The 21,130-nt window shown below is 50.5% G+C and overlaps 2 protein-coding genes across 5 annotated transcripts in view; one reads left to right on the forward strand and one right to left on the reverse strand.

Moving 5' to 3' along the window:
- Nucleotides 1–16,103, reverse strand: part of FBXO25 (F-box protein 25) — a 205,458-nt gene extending 189,355 nt beyond the window's left edge. Inside the window, exon 1 of one of the 4 annotated variants that reach the window (XM_063915526.1) lies at nucleotides 15,974–16,103. The gene's annotated coding sequence lies outside the window, so the exon portion shown is untranslated. The other 3 variants (XM_063915529.1, XM_063915528.1, XM_063915527.1) reach the window with 3 other exon arrangements.
- LOC134910861 (cylicin-2-like) lies at nucleotides 13,867–15,534 on the forward strand. Its single transcript, XM_063919245.1, has 2 exons — nucleotides 13,867–14,236; nucleotides 14,288–15,534. Exons 1-2 carry the CDS (start codon nucleotides 13,867–13,869, stop codon nucleotides 15,532–15,534), a joined length of 1,617 nt encoding a protein of 538 aa, XP_063775315.1.
- Nucleotides 16,104–21,130: the final 5,027 nt, after the last annotated feature.

Consider the following 21,130-nt stretch of genomic DNA (forward strand, 5'->3'; position numbering starts at 1 on the left):
TGTCCTCAATTCCGCACTATCCACATGAAAAATCAAGTAGGGGCTCTTGTGTGACAAGGCCGCCAATTCTGACACTCGCCTTGCCGATGCCAAGGCCAACAACATGACCACCTTCCAGGTAAGAAATTTCAACTCAACCTTGTTAAGTGGTTCACCAGTGTGATTTTAGGAACTGCAACACCACGTTCAGGTCCCACGGTGCCACTGGAGGCACATAAGGAGGCTGGATGTGCAGCACTCCCTTTACAAACGTCTGGACTTCTGGAAGAGAAGCCAATTCCTTCTGAAAGAAAATCGAAAGGGCCGAAATCTGTACCTTAACAGAACCTAATTTCAGGCCCATATCCACTCCTGTCTGCAGGAAGTGGAGAAAACGCCCCAAATGAAAATCTTCCGTAGGCGCGTTCTTGGTTTCACACCAAGACACATACTTTCGCCAGATACGGTGATAATGTTTCACCGTCACCTCCTTCCTAGCCTTTATTAAAGTAGGGATGACCTCCTCCGGAATCCCCTTCTCCGCTAGGATTCGGCGTTCAACCGCCATGCCGTCAAACGTAATCGCGGTAAGTCTTGGAATATACAGGGCCCCTGTAGCAACAGGTCCTCCCTCAGAGGGAGAGGCCAGGGATCTCCTGTGAGCATCTCTCGAAGATCTGAGTACCAGGCCCTTCGAGGCCAGTCTGGAACAACGAGTATCGTCTGTACTCTTCTTCGCCTTATGATCCTCAACAATTTTGTGATGAGAGGAAGAGGAGGAAACGCGTAGACCGAGTGGAACACCCACGGCATTACCAGGGCGTCTACTGCTACTGCCTGAGGGTCCCAAGACCTGGCACAATACCTCCGAAGCTTTTTGTTGAGGCGTGACGCCATCATTTCTATTTGAGGAATTCCCTAAAGACGTGTTATGTCTGCAAAGACTTCTTGATGAAGTCCCCACTCTCCTGGATGGAGATCGTGTCTGCTGAGGAAGTCTGCTTCCCAGTTGTCCACTCCCGGAATGAAGACAGCCGACAGAGCGCTTACGTGATTTTCCGCCTAGCGAAGAATCCTTGTGGCTTCCGCCATCGCGACTCTGCTTCTTGTCCCGCCTTGGCGGTTCACATGAGCCACTGCTGTGACATTGTCTGATTGAATCAGAACTGGTAGGTTTCGAAGAAGACTCTCCGCTTGTCGAAGGCCGTTGTATATGGCCCTGAGTTCCAACACATTGATGTGTAGACAGGACTCCTGGTCTGTCCACAGTCCCTGAAAATTTCTTCCTTGGGTGACTGCTCCCCATCCTTGGAGGCTCGCGTCCGTGGTTACCAAAATCCAGTCGTGAATTCCGAACCTGCGACCCTCCAGCAGGTGAGCACTTTGCAGCCACCATAGGAGAGACACCCTGGCCCCTGGGGACAGAGTTATTTTCCGATGTAAGTGCAGATGCGACCCGGACCATTTGTCCAGAAGGTCCCATTGAAACGTCCTCGCATGGAACCTGCCGAAGGGGATGGCCTCGTAGGCCGCCACCATTTTTCCCAGAACTCGAGTGCATTGATGAACTGACACCCTTTTCGGTTTTAGCAGGTCTCTGACCATGTTCTGGATGTCCTGGGCTTTTTCCAACGGTAGAAAAACCTTCATTTGTTCCGTATCCAGTATCATACCTAGGAACGTTAGTCGAGTTGTCGGAATCAACTGTGACTTCGGTAGATTCAGAATCCAACTGTGTTGCTGGAGCACTCTCAGAGAGAGCGTTATACTGCTCAGCAATTTCTCTCTTGATCTCGCCTTTATCAGGAGATCGTCCAAGTATGGGATAATTGTGACTCCATGCTTGCGCAGGACCACCATCATTTCCGCCATTATCTTGGTGAAAATCCTTGAGGCCGTGGAAAGCCCAAAAGGTAACGTCTGAAATTGGTAATGACAATCCTGTACAGCGAATCTCAAGTACTCCTGATGGGAGGGATATATGGGGACATGAAGGTACGCATCCTTTATGTCCAGTGACACCATAAACTCCCCCTCCTCCGTACTGGCTATAATCGCCCTGAGCGATTCCATCTTGAATTTGAATCTTTTCATGTACAGGTTTAGGGATTTTAGATTCAAAATAGGTCTTACCGAACCGTCTGGTTTTGGGACCACAAAGAGGGTTGAGTAGTAGCCTCTTCCCTGCTGGTTCAAGGGAACCCTGATAATTACTTGCTGTCGATACAGCGTTTGAATTGCAGCTAACACTACATTCCGTTCTGGTGTAGAAGCTGGTAATGCAGACTTGAAAAATCGGCGCGGGGGCACCTCTTCGAATTCCAGTTTGTAACCCTGGGAAACTATTTCCAACACCCAAGGATTCAGGTCTGAGCTGACCCAGGCCTGGCTGAAAAGTCGCAGACGTGCCCCCACCGGTGCGGACTCCCGCAGGGGAGCCCCAGCGTCATGCTGAGGGTTTTGTAGTAGCCGGGGAGGACTTTTGTTCCTGGGCACCGGCCGAAGCGGGTGCTCTTTTCCCTCTAGCCTTACCTCTGGCAAGGAAGGAGGACCCTCGACCTCTTCTGGACTTTTGCGACCGAAAGGACTGCATCTGATACGGTGGTATTTTCTTTTGCTGTTGGGGAATAAATGGTAAAAATTTTGATTTACCTGCGGTAGCTGTGGAAACCAGGTCCGTCAGCCCATCCCCAAACAATACGTCTCCCTTATAGGGTAGGACTTCCATATGCTTTCCATAAGGATCGTCTCGCTGAGATAGACATGGCATTGGCTCTGGAAGCCAGCAATCCAATATCCCTTTGAGCATCTCTCATAAATAAGACTGCATCTTTAATATGGGCTAGAATTAACAAAACAGTATCTCTATCCATGGTATCAAATTCAGCCGTCAGATCATCTGTCCATGCTGAAATTGCGCTACATAGCCATGCCGACGCAATTGTCGGTCTTAGCACAGCTCCAGTATGCGAATAAATAGACTTTAAAGTAGTCTCCTGCCTGCGATCCGCAGGATCCTTGAGGGCCGCAGTGTCTGGAGACGGTAGCGCCACTTTCTTGGACAGGCGCGTTAACACCTTGTCCACAGTGGGAGGTGATTCCCAACGCACCCTGTCCTGTTTAGGGAAGGGGAAGGCCATATAAATTCTTTTGGGGATCTGCGGTCTCTTTTCCGGAGTCTCCCAAGCCTTTTCAAAGAACTCATTTAGTTCATGAGATGTGGGAAAATTTATAATCTGTTTCTTTCCCTTAAACATGTGTACCCTCGTGTCTGGAACAGAGGGTTTATCAGCAATATGCAACACATCCCTTATTGCCACAATCATACACTGAATGCTTTTTGTCACCTTAGGGTGCAATTTTACTTCATCATAGTCGACACTGGAATCAGAGTCCGTGTCGGTAGTAGTGTCCACAATTTGTGCTAAGGGACGTTTTTGAGACCCCGACGGGCCCTGTGAGTCGGTCCAATCCGAGGATTGACCCCCTGATGCCTCCCCTGATTCAGCCTTATCAAGCCTCTTATGTAAAGATGCCACACTTGCATTGAACATATGCCACATGTCCATCCATTCCTGAGTCGGCACAACCGACGGGGACACACCACTCATTTGCTCCACCTCCTCCTTGACATGTCAGACATGTTGACACGCACGTACCGACACCCCACACACACAGGGATAAACCTATAAGGGGACAAGACCCCAACCAGGCCCTTAGGAGAGACAGAGAGAGAGTATGCCAGCACACACCCAGCGCCTAAATAACACTGGGAAAAAATGACCAGATAGCGCTTTTTTATATATACTATCCAAATTCCCACTCACTGCGTTACCACTGTGCCCCCCTCCTTCTTTTTCCAGCCTGTGAAGTGTTCAGCAGGGGAGAGACCGGGGAGCCAGCGTTCTCATGCAGCTTCTGTGGAGAAAATGGCGCTGGTTAGTGCTGAGGATCAAGCTCCGCCCCCCCAACGGCGGGCTTCGGTCCCAGTGCAATTGTAATAAAATGGCGGGGGATCTGTGATTTACTGCCTCCGCAGCCTAATCATACTCTATTGTGCCCAAAATTGAGGATTATTGCTGCCCAGGGCGACCCCCTGCGCCCTGCACCCATCAGTGCTGCCTCTGTGTGTTGTGTCTGGGAGCAATGGCGCGCAGCTTACCTCACGAACATCTGAAGTCTTCTGCCGCCTGAGATGTCTTCTATCTTCTCATACTCACCCGGCTTCTATCTTCCGGCATCTGTGAGGAGGACGGCGGCGCGGCTCCGGGACGAACCCCAGGGTGAGACCTGTGTTCCGACTCCCTCTGGAGCTAATGGTGTCCAGTAGCCTAAGAAGCAGAGCCTATCAGTTAAGTAGGTCTGCTTCTCTCCCCCCAGTCCCACGATGCAGGGCGCCTGTTGCCAACAGGACTCCCTGAAAATAAAAAACCTAACAAAATTCTTTTTCTACAGAAAACTCAGGAGAGCTCTCTGCAGTGTACCCTTTCTCCTCTGGGCACAGAATCTAACTGAGGTCTGGAGGAGGGGCATAGAGAGAGGAGCCAGTGCACACCCATAGGAAAAGTTCTTTTTAGGTACCCATGTCTCCTGCGGAGCCCGTCTATACCCCATGGTCCTCACGGAGTCCCCAGCATCCTCTAGGACTTAAGAGAAAATTGAATACATAATACCAAAATTGTTAGAGCTAAATGAAGGTGGGCATACAGTAGCGATAGAGTGAGTGCCTCAAGAGGAGATGAAGCGTGTAAAGGGTAGAGTGAGAGTACAACAATAGGAGAGCCACCGCGACAAGGGGCAAGCAAGCGCGTCAAGGGGAGAGCAAGAGAGCGTACGCGACAAGGGGAAAGCAAAAGAGCCAGCAAAACAAGGAGAGAGCGAGAGAGCCAGCGCAACAAGGAGAGAGCAAGCACGTCTAGGGGAGAGCAAGAGAGCGAGTGTGATAAGGGGAGAGCAAGTGCGTCAAAAGGACACAGAGTGTGTCAAGGGGAGTGCGAGTGTGTCAAGGGGAGTGCAAGTGCGTCAAGGGAAGAGCGAGAAAGCCAGCCTAACAAGGGAAGAGGGAGAGCAAGCACGACAAAGGGGGAGCCAGTGCGTCAAGGGGAGTCCATACGTCAGGACATCACATTCCACCAAACCAACAGCAATGAGCTACCTACTTTCCCTTCTTACCAACTTTGACATCTTTCTCCCATGTATCTGGTGAGTGAGTTTAATCTTCCTCCCACTCACTGCTTGACCCATTAAAGTCTGGCTTCCGCCCTCTCCACTCCACTGAAACTGCCCTCACGAAAGTCTGCAATCACCTTTCTGCTAAATCCAAGGGCCACTACTTTCTGCTTGTTCTCTCTGCTGCTTTTGACACTGTGGACAACCCCCTCGTTCTGCAAATCCTTCATTCCCTTGCTGCGACAAGGGGAGAGCGAGAGATCCAGCGTGACAAGGGGAGAGCGAGCGCTTTAAGGTGAATGCGTCAAGAGGAGAGCGAGAGAGCCAACATGACGAGGAGAGAGCCAGTGCGAAAAGGAGAGACTGATGGAGAGCAGCGCAACAAGGGGACAGCTAGGGCGACAAGGGGAGAGCGAGAGAGCCAGCGCGACAAGGGATGACAGGGAGAGAGCGAGCGTGGCAACGGGAGACTGAAAGAGTGCCAGCACAACAAGGTGAAAGCAAAGGGCCAGCGTGACCGGGGAAACAGAGAGAGTGAGCGCAGCAAGACAAGACCGAGAGAGACAAACTAGGGTATTCAATTATCCGCAAATTCGCTGCAATTTTTCGCGACAATCGGGCGAAAATTTCCGCGAAAACGCTCCGTTTTTCGACCTATTTAATTCCAAACGGGTTTCACCTGAAAATTCTTGCAGTGAAAAGTGCAGGTGAAAATGGGGAAATCAGCCTGTATCCCAAAAAATGCTAAACTAACATAGGAAAACAGAAGAGAAGTGTATTAGAGATCACATTAGAGAGTTTTTGGGGACTTAAATTGTGTGAAACGGCTGTTATATGCATTTTTTTTAAAATGCAAAAAAATGATAGAAAGCAAGTTTTTTTGAGCAAAATAAATGCTCTCATTAAATTTGGTGTACATGAAAATGGGTATAAGTATATATTTGGATCATTTTACGGTACTTTAAAAAAAAGTGGAAACAGACCGATTACTCCCATCTGCAAGCCTAAAAACACCTGTCCCACTCATAAAGCACCCCAATATACCTGTCCCATACCTTGAACCCCAATTTCCATCACTTTGTACTTTTTCACCCCAAAAATGACATGTCATTATTGGCCAATTAAAAATAATTAAAAACCTCAACGTGTCTAATTAGTCATTAAGGAGGGGTGTCCCAGGAGTTCTGTACCATATCCAAACATTTTTACCGTAAAATAGTGACTTTCCCAACTTTTCACCTGCTTCAGAGTAGGTGAAGTGAAATTAGTGAAAAAAATAAGATTTTACTTACCGGTAAATCTATTTCTCGTAGTCCGTAGTGGATGCTGGGGACTCCGTAAGGACCATGGGGAATAGACGGGCTCCGCAGGAGACATAGGCACTTTAAGAAAGAATTTAGATTCTGGTGTGCTCTGGCTCCTCCCTCTATGTCTCTCCTCCAGACCTCAGTTAGAGAAACTGTGCCCGGAAGAGCTGACAGTACAAGGAAAGGATTTTGGTAATCCAGGGCAAGATTCATACCAGCCACACCAATCACACCGTATAACATGAGTTTATAACAACCAGTCAACAGTATGACAACAACAGAGCATCAGGTCCAACCCTGATGCAACCATAACATAACCCTTATTGAAGCAATAACTATAAACAAGCATTGCAGAGTAAGTCCGCACTTGGGACGGGCGCCCAGCATCCACTACGGACTACGAGAAATAGATTTACCGGTAAGTAAAATCTTATTTTCTCTAACGTCCTAGTGGATGCTGGGGACTCCGTAAGGACCATGGGGATTATACCAAAGCTCCCAAACGGGCGGGAGAGTGCGGATGACTCTGCAGCACCGATTGAGCAAACACAAGGTCCTCCTCAGCCAGGGTATCAAACTTGTAGAACTTTGCAAAAGTGTTTGAACCTGACCAAGTAGCCGCTCGGCAAAGCTGTAATGCCGAGACCCCTCGGGCAGCCGCCCAAGAAGAGCCCACCTTCCTCGTGGAATGGGCCTTAACTGATTTAAGCAGCGGCAATCCAGCCGCAGAATGAGCCTGCTGAATCGTGTTACAGATCCAGCAAGCAATAGTTTGCTTTGAAGCAGGAGCACCAAGCTTGTTGGAAGCATACAGGATAAACAAAGATTCTGTTTTCCTGACCCTAGCCGTTCTGGCTACATAAACCTTCAAAGCCCTGACCACATCAAGTAATTTGGAATCCTCCAAGTCAGTAGTAGCCACAGGCACCACAATAGGTTGGTTTATATGAAAGGATGAAATCACTTTCGGCAGAAATTGTGGGACGGGTCCGCAATTCTGCTCTATCCGCATGGAAAACCAGATAGGGGCTTTTATGTGACAAAGCCACCAACTCTGACACACGCCTAGCCGAAGCCAAGGCTAATAGCAAGACCACCTTCCACGTGAGATATTTCAACTCCACCGTTTTGAGTGGTCCAAACCAGTGGGATTTCAGGAAACTCAACACCACGTTAAGATCCCAAGGTGCCACTGGAGGCACAAAAAGGGCTGAATATGCAGCACTCCCTTTACAACGTCTGAACTTCAGGTAGAGAAGTCAACTCCTTTTGAAAGAAAATGGATAGGGCCGAAATCTGGACCTTAATGGAACCCAATTTTAGGCCCAAATTCACTCCTGACTGTAGGAAGTGAAGGAACGGCCCAGCTGGAATTCCTCCGTAGGGGCATTCCTGGCCTCACACCCAGCAACATATTTTCGCCATATACGGTGATAATGTTGAGCCTCATCCGGAATGCCTTTCTCCGCTAGGATCCGGCGTTCAACCGCCATGCCGTCAAACGCAGCCACGGTAAGTCTTGGAACAGACAGGGCCCCTGTTGCAACAAGTCCTGTCTTAGAGGAAGCGGCCACGGGTCCTCTGTGAGCATTTCTTGCAGATCTGGATACCAAGCCCTACGTGGCCAATCTGGAACAATGAGTATTGTTCTCACTCCTCTTTTTCTTATTATTCTCAGCACCTTGTGTATGAGAGGAAAAGGAGGAAATATATAGACCGACTGGAACACCCACGGTGTCACCAGGGCGTCTACAGTTATCGCCTGAGGGTCTCTTGACCTGGCGCAAAACCTCTGTAGTTTTTTGTTGAGGCGGGATGCCATCATGTCCACCTGTGGCAGTACCCGCCGACTTGCAGTCTGTGCGAAGACTTCCTGCTGAAGTCCCCAATCTCCCGGGTGGAGGTCGTGTCTGCTGAGAAAGTCTGCTTCCCAGTTGTCCACTCCCGGGATGAACACTGTTGACAGTGCGCTTACGTGATTTTCCGCCAAGCGAAGAACTCTGGTGGCTTTCGCCATCGCTACCCTGCTCCTTGTGCCGCCTTGTTGGTTCACATGAGCCACTGCGGTGATGGTGTCTGACTGAATCAGAACCGGTTGGTCGCGAAGCAGGGTCTCCGCTTGACGTAGGGCGTTGTATACGGCCCTTAGTTCCAGGATGTTGATGTGAAGGCAAGTCTCCTGACTTGACCACAGACCTTGGAATATCTTCCCTGTGTGACTGCTCCCCACCCTCGGAGGCTTGCATCCGTGGTCACCAGGACCCAGTCCTGAATGCCGAATCTGCGGCCCTCGAGAAGGTGAGCACTCTGCAGCCACCACAGGAGAGACACCCTGGCCCTGGGGGATAGGGTGATTAACCGATGCATCTGAAGATGTGATCCGGACCACTTGTCCAGTAAGTCCCATTGAAAGGTCCTCGCATGGAACCTGCCGAAGGGAATGGCCTCGTATGATGCCACCATCCTTCCCAGGACTCGAGTGCAGTGATGCACGGACACCTGTTTTGGTTTTAATCGGTTCCTGACCAGTGTAATGAGCTCCTGAGCTCTCTCTATCGGGAGATAAACCCCTTTTCTGGTCCGTGTCTAGAATCATGCCTAGCAAAAGCAGACGAGCCGTAGGAACCAACTGCGACTTTGGAATATTTAGAATCCAGCCGTGTTGCCGTTACACTTCCAGAGAAAGTGCTACGCTGATCAGCAACTGCTCTCTTGATCCCGCTTTTATGAGGAGATCGTCCAAGTATGGGATAATTGCGACCCCTTGCTTCCGCAGGAGTACCATCATTTCCGCCATTACCTTGGTAAATACTCTCGGTGCCGTGGAGAGACCAAACAGCAACGTCTGAAATTGGTAATGACAATCCTGTACCACAAATCTGAGGTACGCCTGATGAGGTGGATAAATGGGGACATGAAGGTATGCATCCTTTATGTCCAGAGACACCATACAATCCCCTCCTTCCAGGCTTGCGACGACCGCTCTTAGCGATTCCATCTTGAACTTGAACCTTTTCAGGTATATGTTCAGGGATTTTAAAATCAATATGGGTCTGACCGAACCGTCCGGTTTCGGGACTACAACATGGTCGAATAATAACCCCCTCCTTGTTGAAGGAGGGGAACCTTGACCACCACCTGTTGAAGATACAATTTGTGAATTGCAGTTAACACTATTTCCCTCTCGTGGGGGGAAGCCGGCAGGGTCGTCGGTGAGGGGGCATCTCCTCGCAGTCCAGCTTGTATCCCTGAGACACAATATCTATTGCCCATGGATCCAACAGGGAGTGAACCCACTTGTGGCTGAAATTTCGAAGACGTGCCCCCACCGGGCCTAGCTCCGCCTGTGGAGCCCCAGCGACATGCGGTGGATTTTGTAGAAGCCGGGGAGGACTTCTGTTCCTGGGAACTAGCTGTGTGGTGCAGCTTCTTTCCTCTGCCCCTGCCTCTGGCAAGAAAAGACGCACCTCGGACTTTGTTTCTTTGTGATCGAAAGGACTGCATTTGATAATGTCGTGCTTTCCTAGGCTGTGCTGGAATATAAGGCAAAATATCAGAATTACCAGCTATAGCTGTGGAGACCAGATCCGAGATCCCTTCTCCACACAATCCTCAGCCTTGTAAGGTAAACCTTCCATATGCCTCTTAAGTCGGCATCACCTGTCCATTGCATGTTCTACAGGACACGTCAAGCAGAAATCGACATAGCGTTGACTCTAGAACCCAGTAGAGTCTCTTTGGGCATGTGTTAGATAGAGATATATATATATATACATACATACTAGGGACTCAATCTCTGCTGACAAGGTATCTGTCCACGCTGCTACAGCGCTATAAACCCATGCCGACACAATCGCCGGTCTGAGTAGAGTACCAGAATGTGTGTAAATGGACTTCAAAGTACTTTTACTGCAAGCTATCTGCAGGATCCCTGAGGATAGCTGTGAAGTCAGTGCTACCTTTTGGGCAAACGTGACACCCTAGGGGAAGATTCCCATCGTATCCTGGCCCTAGTAGGGAAAGGATACTCCCTGAGAATTCTTTGTGGGAATCTGCAGTCTCTTGTCTGGAGATTCCCGCCCTTTTTCTTCATGAGAGGAGGGAAATTTACCTCAGCTTTCTTCCCCTTAAACATGTGTACCCTTGTGTCAGGGACAGATGAGTCATCAGTGATATGCAAAACATCTTTCATTACAATAATCATATATTGAATACTTTCCTGCCATTTAGGCTGTAACTTTGCATTATCGTAGTCGACACTGGAGTCAGACTCCGTGTCGATATCAGTGTCTATTATTTTGGATAGTGAGCATTGAAAGACTCTGAAGGTCTCTGCGACATAGGGACAGACCTGTGTAGATTCCCTGTCTGTTCTCTAATCTTTTGTGCAATAAATTTACCTCAGCACTTTATTTCACATATCCAAACAGGTGTCGGCGTTGTCGACGGAGACACCACTCACACACACATTTGCTCCATCTCCTCCTAGGGGAGCCTTTTACCTCAGACATGTCGACACACACGTACAGACACACCACACACTCAGGGAATGCTCATCTGAAGACAATTCCCCCACAAGGCCCTTTGGAGAGACAGAGAGTATGCCAGCACACACCCCAGCGCTATAAACCCAGGTATAACACAGTAACTTAATGTTAACCCAATAGCTGCTGTTTACATAGATTTTTGCGCCTAATTATGTGCCCCCCCCCCCCTCTCTTTTTACCCTCTTCTACCCTGTATCTGCAGGTGAGAGTCTGGGGAGCTTCCTCTCAGCGGAGCTGTGGAGAAAAAATTGCGCAGGTGAGTGCTGAGGAAGAAGCCCCGCCCCCTCGACGGCGGGCTTCTGTCCCGCTTAAATATACATTTTCTTGGCGGGGGCTCATACATATATACAGTGCCCAACTGTATATATGTGTACTTTTGCCAAAAGAGGTCCATATGCTGCCCAGGGCGCCCCCCCCTGCGTCCTGCACCCTTACAGTGACCGGAGTATGTGAGGTGTGTGGGAACAATGGCGCACAGCTGCAGTGCTGTGCGTTACCTCAGTGAAGAACGGAGTCTTCTGCCGCCGATTTCGAAGTCTTCTTGCTTCTCATACTCACCCGGCTTCTGTCTTCCGGCTCTGCGAGGGGGACGGCGGCGCGGCTCTGGGATCGGACGACGAGGGTGAGATCCTGTGTATGATCCCTCTGGAGCTAATGGTGTCCAGTAACCTAAGAAGCAGGACCTAGCTTCAGAGAGTAGGGCTGCTTCTCTCCCCTCTGTCCCACGATGCAGGGAGTCTGTTGCCAGCAGAGCTCCCTGAAAATAAAAAACCTAACAAATATACTTCTCACAGCAAGCTCAGGAGAGCTCACTGAACAGCACCCAGCTCGTCCGGGCACAGTCTCAAACTGAGGTCTGGAGGAGGGACATAGAGGGAGGAGCCAGAGCACACCAGAATCTAAATTCTTTCTTAAAGTGCCCATGTCTCCTGCGGAGCCCGTCTATTCTCCATGGTCCTTACGGAGTCCCCAGCATCCACTAGGACGCTAGAGAAATTATCACCGATAAATTTTCCCGGAAAATTGAATAGGCTGTAATTGCGTTTCGCGGGAAAAGTCCGGTTTTTCGCGCGAAAACCGGACTTTTCACGCGAAAAGTCCGTTATCGCTGCTAATTGAATATACCCCAAAGCGTGAAAGGGGAGACTGACAGCCAGCAGAACAAGAGTAGACCGAGAGAGAGCCGGTGCGACAAAGGGAGAGCGAGCACAACAAAGGGAGAGCAAGAGAGCCAGTGTGACAAGGAGAGAGCAAGCACGTGAAGGGGAGAGCAAAAAAGCGTGCGACAAATGGAGAGCAAGAGAGTGAATGCATGAATGGGAGAGCGAGCGCAACAAGGGGACAGCAAGCACGTGAAGGGGAGAGCAAGAAAGCGAGGGTGACAAGGGGAGACAGAAAGAGAGCGAGCGCAACAAAGGGAGAGCAAGAGAGCCAGTGTGACAAGGAGAGAGCAAGCACGTGAAGGGGAGAGCAAAAAAGCGTGCGACAAATGGAGAGCAAGAGAGTGAATGCATGAATGGGAGAGCGAGCGCAACAAGGGGACAGCAAGCACGTGAAGGGGAGAGCAAGAAAGCGAGGGTGACAAAGGGAGACAGAAAGAGAGCGAGCGCAACAAAGGGAGAGCAAGAGAGCCAGTGTGACAAGGGGAGAGCGAGTGCGCCGTAGGGAGAGCTAGAGAGCCAGCACGACAAGGGTAGAGTGAGCACGTGAAGAAGAGTGTAAGAATCGAGCACGACAAAGGGAGAGCCAGCACGGCAACGGGAGACTTAAAGAGAGCACAACAAGGGGATAGTGAGAGAACCAGTGAAACAATGGGAGACCAAGAGAGAGCGTGACAAGTGGAGATGAAGAGAGCCAGCGCGACAAGAGGAGACCGAGAGCCAGAGCGGAAGGGGAGACCTAGAGAGAGCCAATGCATCCAGGGAAAATCCTAGAGAGAGCCAGCGCGACAAGTGGAGAGTGAGAGCCAGTGTGACAAGTGGAGAGTGAGAGAGAGCCACTGCGACAAGGGTAGAGTGAGGAGGCAGCCACTGCGACAAGGGTAGAGCGAGAGAGAGCCAATGCAACAAGGGGAGAGCGAGTGCATCAAGGGGAGAGTGAGAGAAACAGCGTGATAAGGGAAAAGCGAGAGAGCCAGCGTGACAAGGGGAGAGCAAGAGAGCCAGTGTGACAAGGGGATAGCAAGCGCAACAAGGGGAGAGCAAGAAAGCGAAAGCAACAAGGGGAGACTAAAAGAGTGTGCAACAAGAGGAGACCGAAGGAGAGCCAGTGTGACAAAGGGAGAGTGAACACAACAAAGGGAGAGCAAGAGAGCCAGCGAGACAAGGGGAGAATGAGAGAGCCAGCGAGACAAGGGGAGAATGAGAGAGCCAGCACGACAAGGGGAGAATGAGAGAGCCAGCACGACAAGGGGAGAATGAGAGAGCCAGCACGACAAGGGGAGAATGAGAGAGCCAGCACGACAAGGGGAGAATGAGAGAGCCAGCACGACAAGGGGAGAATGAGAGAGCCAGCACGACAAGGGGAGAATGAGAGAGCCAGCACGACAAGGGGAGAATGAGAGAGCCAGCACGACAAGGGGAGAATGAGAGAGCCAGCGCGACAAGGGGAGAATGAGAGAGCCAGCGCGACAAGGGGAGAATGAGAGAGCCAGCGCGACAAGGGGAGAATGAGAGAGCCAGCGCGACAAGGGGAGAATGAGAGAGCCAGCGCGACAAGGGGAGAATGAGAGAGCCAGCGCGACAAGGGGAGAATGAGAGAGCCAGCGCGACAAGGGGAGAATGAGAGAGCCAGCGCGACAAGGGGAGAATGAGAGAGCCAGCGCGACAAGGGGAGAATGAGAGAGCCAGCGCGACAAGGGGAGAATGAGAGAGCCAGCGCGACAAGAGGAGCAGCAAGCACATGACGGCGAAGGCAAAAAAGCGAGCATGACAAAGGGAGAGAGGGCCAGCGCATCAAGGGGAGACCGAGAGAAAGCCGGCGCGTCAAGGGGAGACCGAGAGAGAGCCGGCGCGTCAAGGGGAGACCGAGAGAGAGCCGGCGCGTCAAGGGGAGACCCAGAGACGGCGAGTCAAGGGGAGACCGAGATAGAGACGGCGCGTCAAGGGGAGACCGAGAGAGAGCTGGCGCGTCAAGGGGAGACCGAGAGAGAGCCGGCGCGTCAAGGGGAGACCGAGAAAGAGCCAGTGCAACAAGGGAAGAGCGAGCACATCAAGGGAGAGCGTCAAGGGGAGAGTGAGAGAACCAGCGCAACAAGGTGAGAATAAAGAGAGCCAGTGTGACAAGGGGAAACCAAGAGAGAGCGCAACAAGGGGAGAGCGAGAGAGCAAGCGCGACAAGGAGCGCGAGAGAGCCAGCGCGACAAGGGGAACGCAAGAGAGCCAGCGCGACAAGGGGAACGCAAGAGAGCCAGCGCGACAAGGGGAACGCAAGAGAGCCAGCGCGACAAGGGGAACGCAAGAGAGCCAGCGCGACAAGGGGAACGCAAGAGAGCCAGCGCGACAAGGGGAACGCAAGAGAGCCAGCGCGACAAGGGGAACGCAAGAGAGCCAGCACGACAAGGGGAACGCAAGAGAGCCAGCGCAACAAGGGGAGAGCAAGAGAGCCAGCGCAACAAGGGGAGTGCAAGAGAGCGAGACAATAGTACAGCGAGAGAAATAGAACATGACAAGGGGAGAGTGAGAGAGCAAGCGCGACAAGGAGCGCGAGAGAGCCAGCAAGACAAGGGGAACGCAAGAGAGCCAGCGCGACATGGGGAACGCAAGAGAGCCAGCGCGACACGGGGAACGCAAGAGAGCCAGCGCGACAAGGGGAACGCAAGAGAGCCAGCGCGACAAGGGGAGAGCAAGAGAGCCAGCGCGACAAGGGGAGAGCAAGAGAGCCAGCGCAACAAGGAGAGTGCAAGAGAGCGAGACAATAGTACAGCGAGAGAAATAGAACATGACAAGGGGAGAGTGAGAGAGCAAGCGCGACAAGGAGCGCGAGAGAGCCAGCGAGACAAGGGGAACGCAAGAGAGCCAGCGCGACAAGGGGAACGCAAGAGAGCCAGCGCGACAAGGGGAACGCAAGAGAGCCAGCGCGACAAGGGGAACGCAAGAGAGCCAGCGCGACAAGGGGAACGCAAGAGAGCCAGCGCGACAAGGGGAACGCAAGAGAGCCAGCGCGACAAGGGGAACCCAAGAGAGCCAGCACGACAAGGGGAACGCAAGAGAGCCAGCGCGACAAGGGGAACGCAAGAGAGCCAGCGCAACAAGGGGAGAGCAAGAGAGCCAGCGCAACAAGGGGAGTGCAAGAGAGCCAGCGCAACAAGGGGAGTGCAAGAGAGCCAGCGCAACAAGGGGAGTGCAAGAGAGCCAGCGCAACAAGGGGAGAGCAAGAGAGCCAGCGCAACAGGGGAGAGCAAGAGAGCCAGCACGACGGGGAGAGAGCGAGACAATAGTACAGCGAGAGAAATAGAACGTGACAAGGGGAGAGCGAGAGAGCCAGAGCAACAAGTGGAGAGCGAGCGTGTCAGGGGGAGTGCGAGAGAGTGAGTCCTTCAAAGAAGGAGAGAGCAAGAAGGGGATGGGGGGGGGGGGAGAGAGCAAGAAGGGGATGGGGGGGGGGGATAGAGCCCAAGAAGAGGGAGGTAGAAACAGTGTGAGAAGCGGAACAAATAGAAATCGAGAAGGGGGAGAGCGAAAGAGAGAATGGGGGGGGGGGGGGGGGGGGAATGGTGCATCCCTTCAATACTACCTCATGTTAGAAATATTAACATACAACCTATAGCAGAACATAGCATGTAGATATAAACACAAAGACATAAATGAAAACATTAAAGTGCTAATTATACTAATGATCTATAAGGTAAAATGCATATGTCATAGGACCTGGACCCTGTATATCTTCGTATGCAGAACCCCGCAAAAGGCTTGGAGAGTTAGGTAACCTGCAGACATAGCGGAACTACAAGTCCCAGCATGGCACACTTACCCTCACCCTCTGCATGGGGCGCGCGGGGCTCTTGTTGACGGAAGTGGCCAGTCTCCTCGCCAATATGCAAATGGCGCTGCTGTCACCGCTCATCAGTGTGCCTATTGGTCGGGAGCTGGCGTCTGACTTCGGATCTCCTGGATGGCTCTCACGTGACGTCGACCACGTGCTTCTGTTGTTGCTTCTCACTACTGGTACATCCCATGTTGCTGTGTTCCTCTGTGCTGCTGCTTTGCTGGGACATACTGCACCTTTCCAGCAGATTACAGTGCTTTCTATGCACACATACTGCTCACCAACCTCCCTGCAGCTGTGCGTAACGGCTTCCCCTTTTCCCCACTTTAAAGAGTGTTTGGTATAAACTGTTGGCAATTCTGCTTTCAACTGTGAAAATGTCGGCAGTGCAGCGTTGGTCACAGATTGCTGATGCATTTGTTTTATTTATTTTTTTATAATTTTAAACATGTCAATGAGACACAATGAAAATGCTTTAAATAACACTACTACAGTGTCGGCATTCTGCGGTAATTACGCTGTCGACATTTTCACTGTTAGAAGATTGTCGACTATCGCTGACGTTAGTCTGGTAACTCCTGCGGCTGGTGTGATTGCTATATCTGGCAAATTTTATTTTGTATCTGCCATTGTTTTAGGACTCTAAACTAGATTTATTTGTGTAAGCTCTGTCTGTCCACATATGCGTGCTTTACAGCAGCTTGGCTTCTGTATAAAAACAGTTGAGCTAGGCTGACCATGGGCCTAATTCAGACCTGATCGCTGCTGTGCGTGTTTGCTCAGCAGCGATCAGGTCTGACGTGCGCAGACGCATGGCTGACGGCCGACGGCTGTCTTAGCCCTGCGATCACCTCTGCCTGATTGACATCCTGTAACACTCGGGTCAGGCGCGCAAAGCACCTAAACCCGACTAAAGTAAGTGGCGCCATCGTGAAAAAATAACCGTTTGGGCACCCAAATGGGTCTCCTCACGCGTTTTTCAGGTCGCTAACCCCGGGGGTAGCGAGCTGAAATGAACTTGTCGCTCCCGTCTTCAGTAACATTAGAATACTGCCGTCGGTCGCGTTCGCGGCTGGGAGGGGCGGCAGAACATTTTAATCCGGCCCTAAATGTCTGAATTTCCAAATGACAAATCTTAATTCCGGCGTGCACATTTGCTTACTGTTATAATGGGGGTCAGCTTGTTATGGGTTCAGTCTTTGGAGACATTGCAGACTGGGCCTAGGCAGCCTGTCAGTATTCACTTATGGAACTACAAAACTCAGCATGCCATCCAGGCCTTGGACTAAAAAAAAACCACAGGTCGCTTACCTCTGGTGTAGAATTAACAAAGAATTGAAGACAAATGCATTTAGTGGTGCACACAATGTTTGGCTTGTAGAACTCTATGTGGCCCATTTATCAATAATCACATTTGCAGTGTGATCTGGGCGTGTTATAGGGCAATATGCTATTATACCACTGCATTGTAAATATGAAGACATGCAGGGACAGAGGCTCCAAAAGGATGTGTTCATTCCTGTGTGAGGCCTCATGCGCGGTCCGCTGACCATTGCTGGGGAGGGTTTCTAAGTTTGCGAAGTGTAGCCCATAGGCTACAGCAGCACAACGCCATCTTCAGATGCTGTTAGCTGCGGGGAGCAACTACGTAATGCGAGACAGCATCGCACCTCCATAGAAACCTATAAGGGCTGCAGCTGCTGTCAGAAATGGAGGAATCGTGTCAGAAATTTGAGCTATCTGCTGCGGTCCCTCTGTCATACATTTGTATGATATTAAATAACTGCAGTTAACTCCCGAAAATGGCTGTTTTCGGGGAATATGCTGCAAATATTTATTGATAAATGGGCCTGTATGGCTCATCTTCTGCAATTTGGCTGCATCCGTGGTGGTCTATATGTGTGTGTTTTTGTACATAACCTTAAGCCCAGAGCAGCAAGAATGTACTTGCTGCTCAGGGTCGGAAAGTCATACCAGGCATCCGGAGGCAAAATAGATGGTGGTGCCCCCTCATTGGTGCAGTAGCATAGCTGAGGGGACAAAGGAGGAAGCAGTGTGCCAGTAATCCTACACTTCCCACCCAGTTCTCTCCAGCCTCATTCTCCCGTTTCTGCAGCTCCTTTTTATCAGTGTGTCTCCAGCCAGTCCCCTTCTGTCTCCCCAGCCCCTCGGTGTATGTATAATCAGTCCCCTTTTGTCTCTCTAGCCAGACCCCTTCTGTCTAACTAGTCAGCCTTCTTCTGTCTCACCAGCCATTCCCCTTCTTTCTCACCAGCCAGCTGTCTTCTGTCTCTGCAGTCAGCCCAGAGCCGGCCATAGGCATAGGCAAACTAGGCAATTGCCTAGGGCATTTGATATGCCTAGGGGCATCAGCAGCTTTTGCTGATTAAAATGATATGCGGCATGCCTATATTATGTGTGTAGCATTTCATATGCAGATACAGCCACAGTCTCACACAGTATATAGGCATGCTGCATATCATTTTAATCAGCAGAAGCTGCTTGTGCATCCTAGCCACATAGCAATGCAAATAAGATGCATTTTCATAGAAAAAAGGTGCCCGACATTAGCACTGAGGCAAGATTTATGAGGACACATCTGTATCCAAGCAGAGGCAGAGGTCACAGTGTTAGTTGCCATGTGAGTCCTGTGTGCATGTGAGTGGGTTGGTTGTGCAGTAGTGTTCGGAATATGTGTAAGGAGCATTATGTGTGTCATGTAAAAATGCATTAATAATGTGCAACATATGTGTAAAGGGGCACTATGTGTGTCATTATGTGTATAAGGGCATTAATAATGTGCGGCATATGTGTAACAGGGTACTACTGTATGTGTGTCATTATGTGTAGCAAATGTGTAGGGGGCACTATGTGTGTCATTATGTGTATAAGGGCATTAATAATGTGCGCATATGTGTAAGGGACATAATGTGTAAAAGGGCATTAATAAAGGTTGTCATAATGTGTAAGGCACATTATGTTTATAAGGACATTAATAATGTGTCTCATGTGTAAGGGGCATTACTGTGTGGAATTATGTGTATAAATGCATTACTAATGTGTGGCATTATGTGTATAAGGTGCTCTACTATGTGGCATTGTGTATAGAAAGGGCACTACAGTGTCATCTAATGTGAATAAAGAGCAATAGGGTGTGATGTAATGTGAATAAGGGGCTCTACTGTGAGGAGTAACGTTTATAAGGTAAAGTGATACTTCTGTGGGATGTAATATGAATTATGGACACTCGCATGATAAAATGTGAATAAAGTTGCAGTACTGTGTGGTGTAATTGGAATTGGGGTTACTATTGTGTGGCCATGACCCTTGCCAGCAAAAACACGCCCCTTTTTGGGCTGTGCGCCAAATGTGCGAACTGTTCCTATTTAAAATATAGGTGGTACAAACACCAAAATAAGGACTGCTATGGGTGAGGGGTGATGGTGCTGGGAAAGAGGTGCAAGTTCAGAGGCGGAACCAGTGGTGGTGCTATGGGGCACCAGCCAAAATCTTGCCTAGGGCATCATATTGGTTAGGGCTGGCTCTGAGTCAGCCCCCTTCTGTCTCACCAGCCAGCTGTCTTCTGTCTCCCCAACCAGAGGGCCTTCTGTTACTCCAACCAGCCTCCATTTAGCCTCATCATCAGCCCCCGTTTGTCTCTCCAGCCAGCCCCCCTACTGTCTCATCAGTCCCTTTTTGTCTCTCCAGCCAGCCCCCTTTTTGTCTCATCAGCCCCCTCTGTCTCTCCAGCCAGCCCCCTTCTATCCCCCCAGTCAGCCCCCTTCTGTCTCACCAACTAGCCCCCTTCTATCTCACCAGCGAGCCCTCTTCTATCTCTCCAACCGGCCCCGCTAGCCCCTTTCTGTCTCACCCGCTAGCCCCATTCTGACTAGCCAGCCCTCTTCTGTCTCACCAGCCAGCCCCCTTCTGTCCCACCAGCCACCCCTCATACATTTTAATTGGATCTTATTGCAGAAGATATAACCATTATATTACTGAGAATGACATTAATGTGTTCCACAACATTATAGCATACTTGCCTACTCTCCTGAAAAGGATGGGAGGCTCCCGGAAATTGTGTGGCACTCCCGTTCCCCCGGGGAAGTGGGCAAAGACTGCGTCACTAAACAGTTTCCTTGGCCTCGCAAGCCACCCCCCCGAAACAGCCTGCCCGAATAAGCTGACTTACTCTTCTGGCAGTCTGCAAGAAACATCGCCACCATCGGTCACGATGTTGCTCCCAGGCTGCGACATGATCACAGTGCTGGGATTGCAAATGTAGCAACGAGGTGTTTAACACCTCCGGCTACATTTGCATTACTATGTTTCACATTTGCAAAGCTACCTGCGAGCAGCTTTACCAATGCGATCCATGCTGAATTAGTCCCTCAGACCATTACTACATCTCATATTCGGACTATGGGGGTCATTCCGAGTTGATCGCTAGCTGCCGTTGTTCGCAGTGAAAAAAAATGGCTAATCTGCACATGCGTATGCACCGCAATGTGCACGCGCGTCATACGGGTACAAAGTCCTTTGTGGTTTTGCACTGGTTCTAGCGAAGATTCCAATCGCACAGCCGAACGCAAGGAGATTGACAGGAAGAGGGCGTTTCTGGGTGGCAACTGACCGTTTTCTGGGAGTGTCTGGAAAAACGCAGGCGTGGCCGGGCATTTGCTGGGCGGGTATCTGACGTCATTACCATGTCACTCGTCACAGCAATCATCGCACAGAATAAGTAACCAGAGGGCTGGTCTTGTCCTGCACAAAATGTGTTTGCTTCCGCGCTGCTGCACAGGCGTTCGCACTTCTGCAAAGCGAAAATATACTCCCCCGTGGGCGGCAACTATGTGTTTGCACGGCTGCTAAAAGTAGCTAGCGAGCGATCAACTCGGAATGACCCCCAATGTGCCTAATTCAGAGCTGATCGCAGCAGCAAATTTGTTAGCAGTTGGGCAAAACCATGTGCACTGCAGGGGGGGCAGATATAACATGTGCAGAGAGAGTTAGATTTGGGTGGGGTGTGTTCAAACTGAAATCTAAATTGCAGTGTAAAAATAAAGCAGCCAGTATTTACCCTGCACATAAACAATATAACCCACCCAGGGGCGGATTGGGAACAAAAAGCAGCCCTGGAAAAAT

The sequence above is a fragment of the Pseudophryne corroboree genome, chromosome 4 (genome assembly GCF_028390025.1).
Source record: "Pseudophryne corroboree isolate aPseCor3 chromosome 4, aPseCor3.hap2, whole genome shotgun sequence".
In the NCBI taxonomy this organism is placed as follows: Eukaryota; Metazoa; Chordata; class Amphibia; order Anura; family Myobatrachidae; genus Pseudophryne; species Pseudophryne corroboree.

Coding starts and splice junctions, on each gene's coding strand:
- LOC134910861 (XM_063919245.1), top strand. CDS start 13,867: ATGAGAGAGCCAGCGCGACAAGAGGAGCAGCAAGCACATGACGGCGAA. Junction 14,237..14,287: donor GGGAGAGCGTCAAGGGGAGA/GTGAGAGAACCA, acceptor CAGTGTGACAAG/GGGAAACCAAGAGAGAGCGC.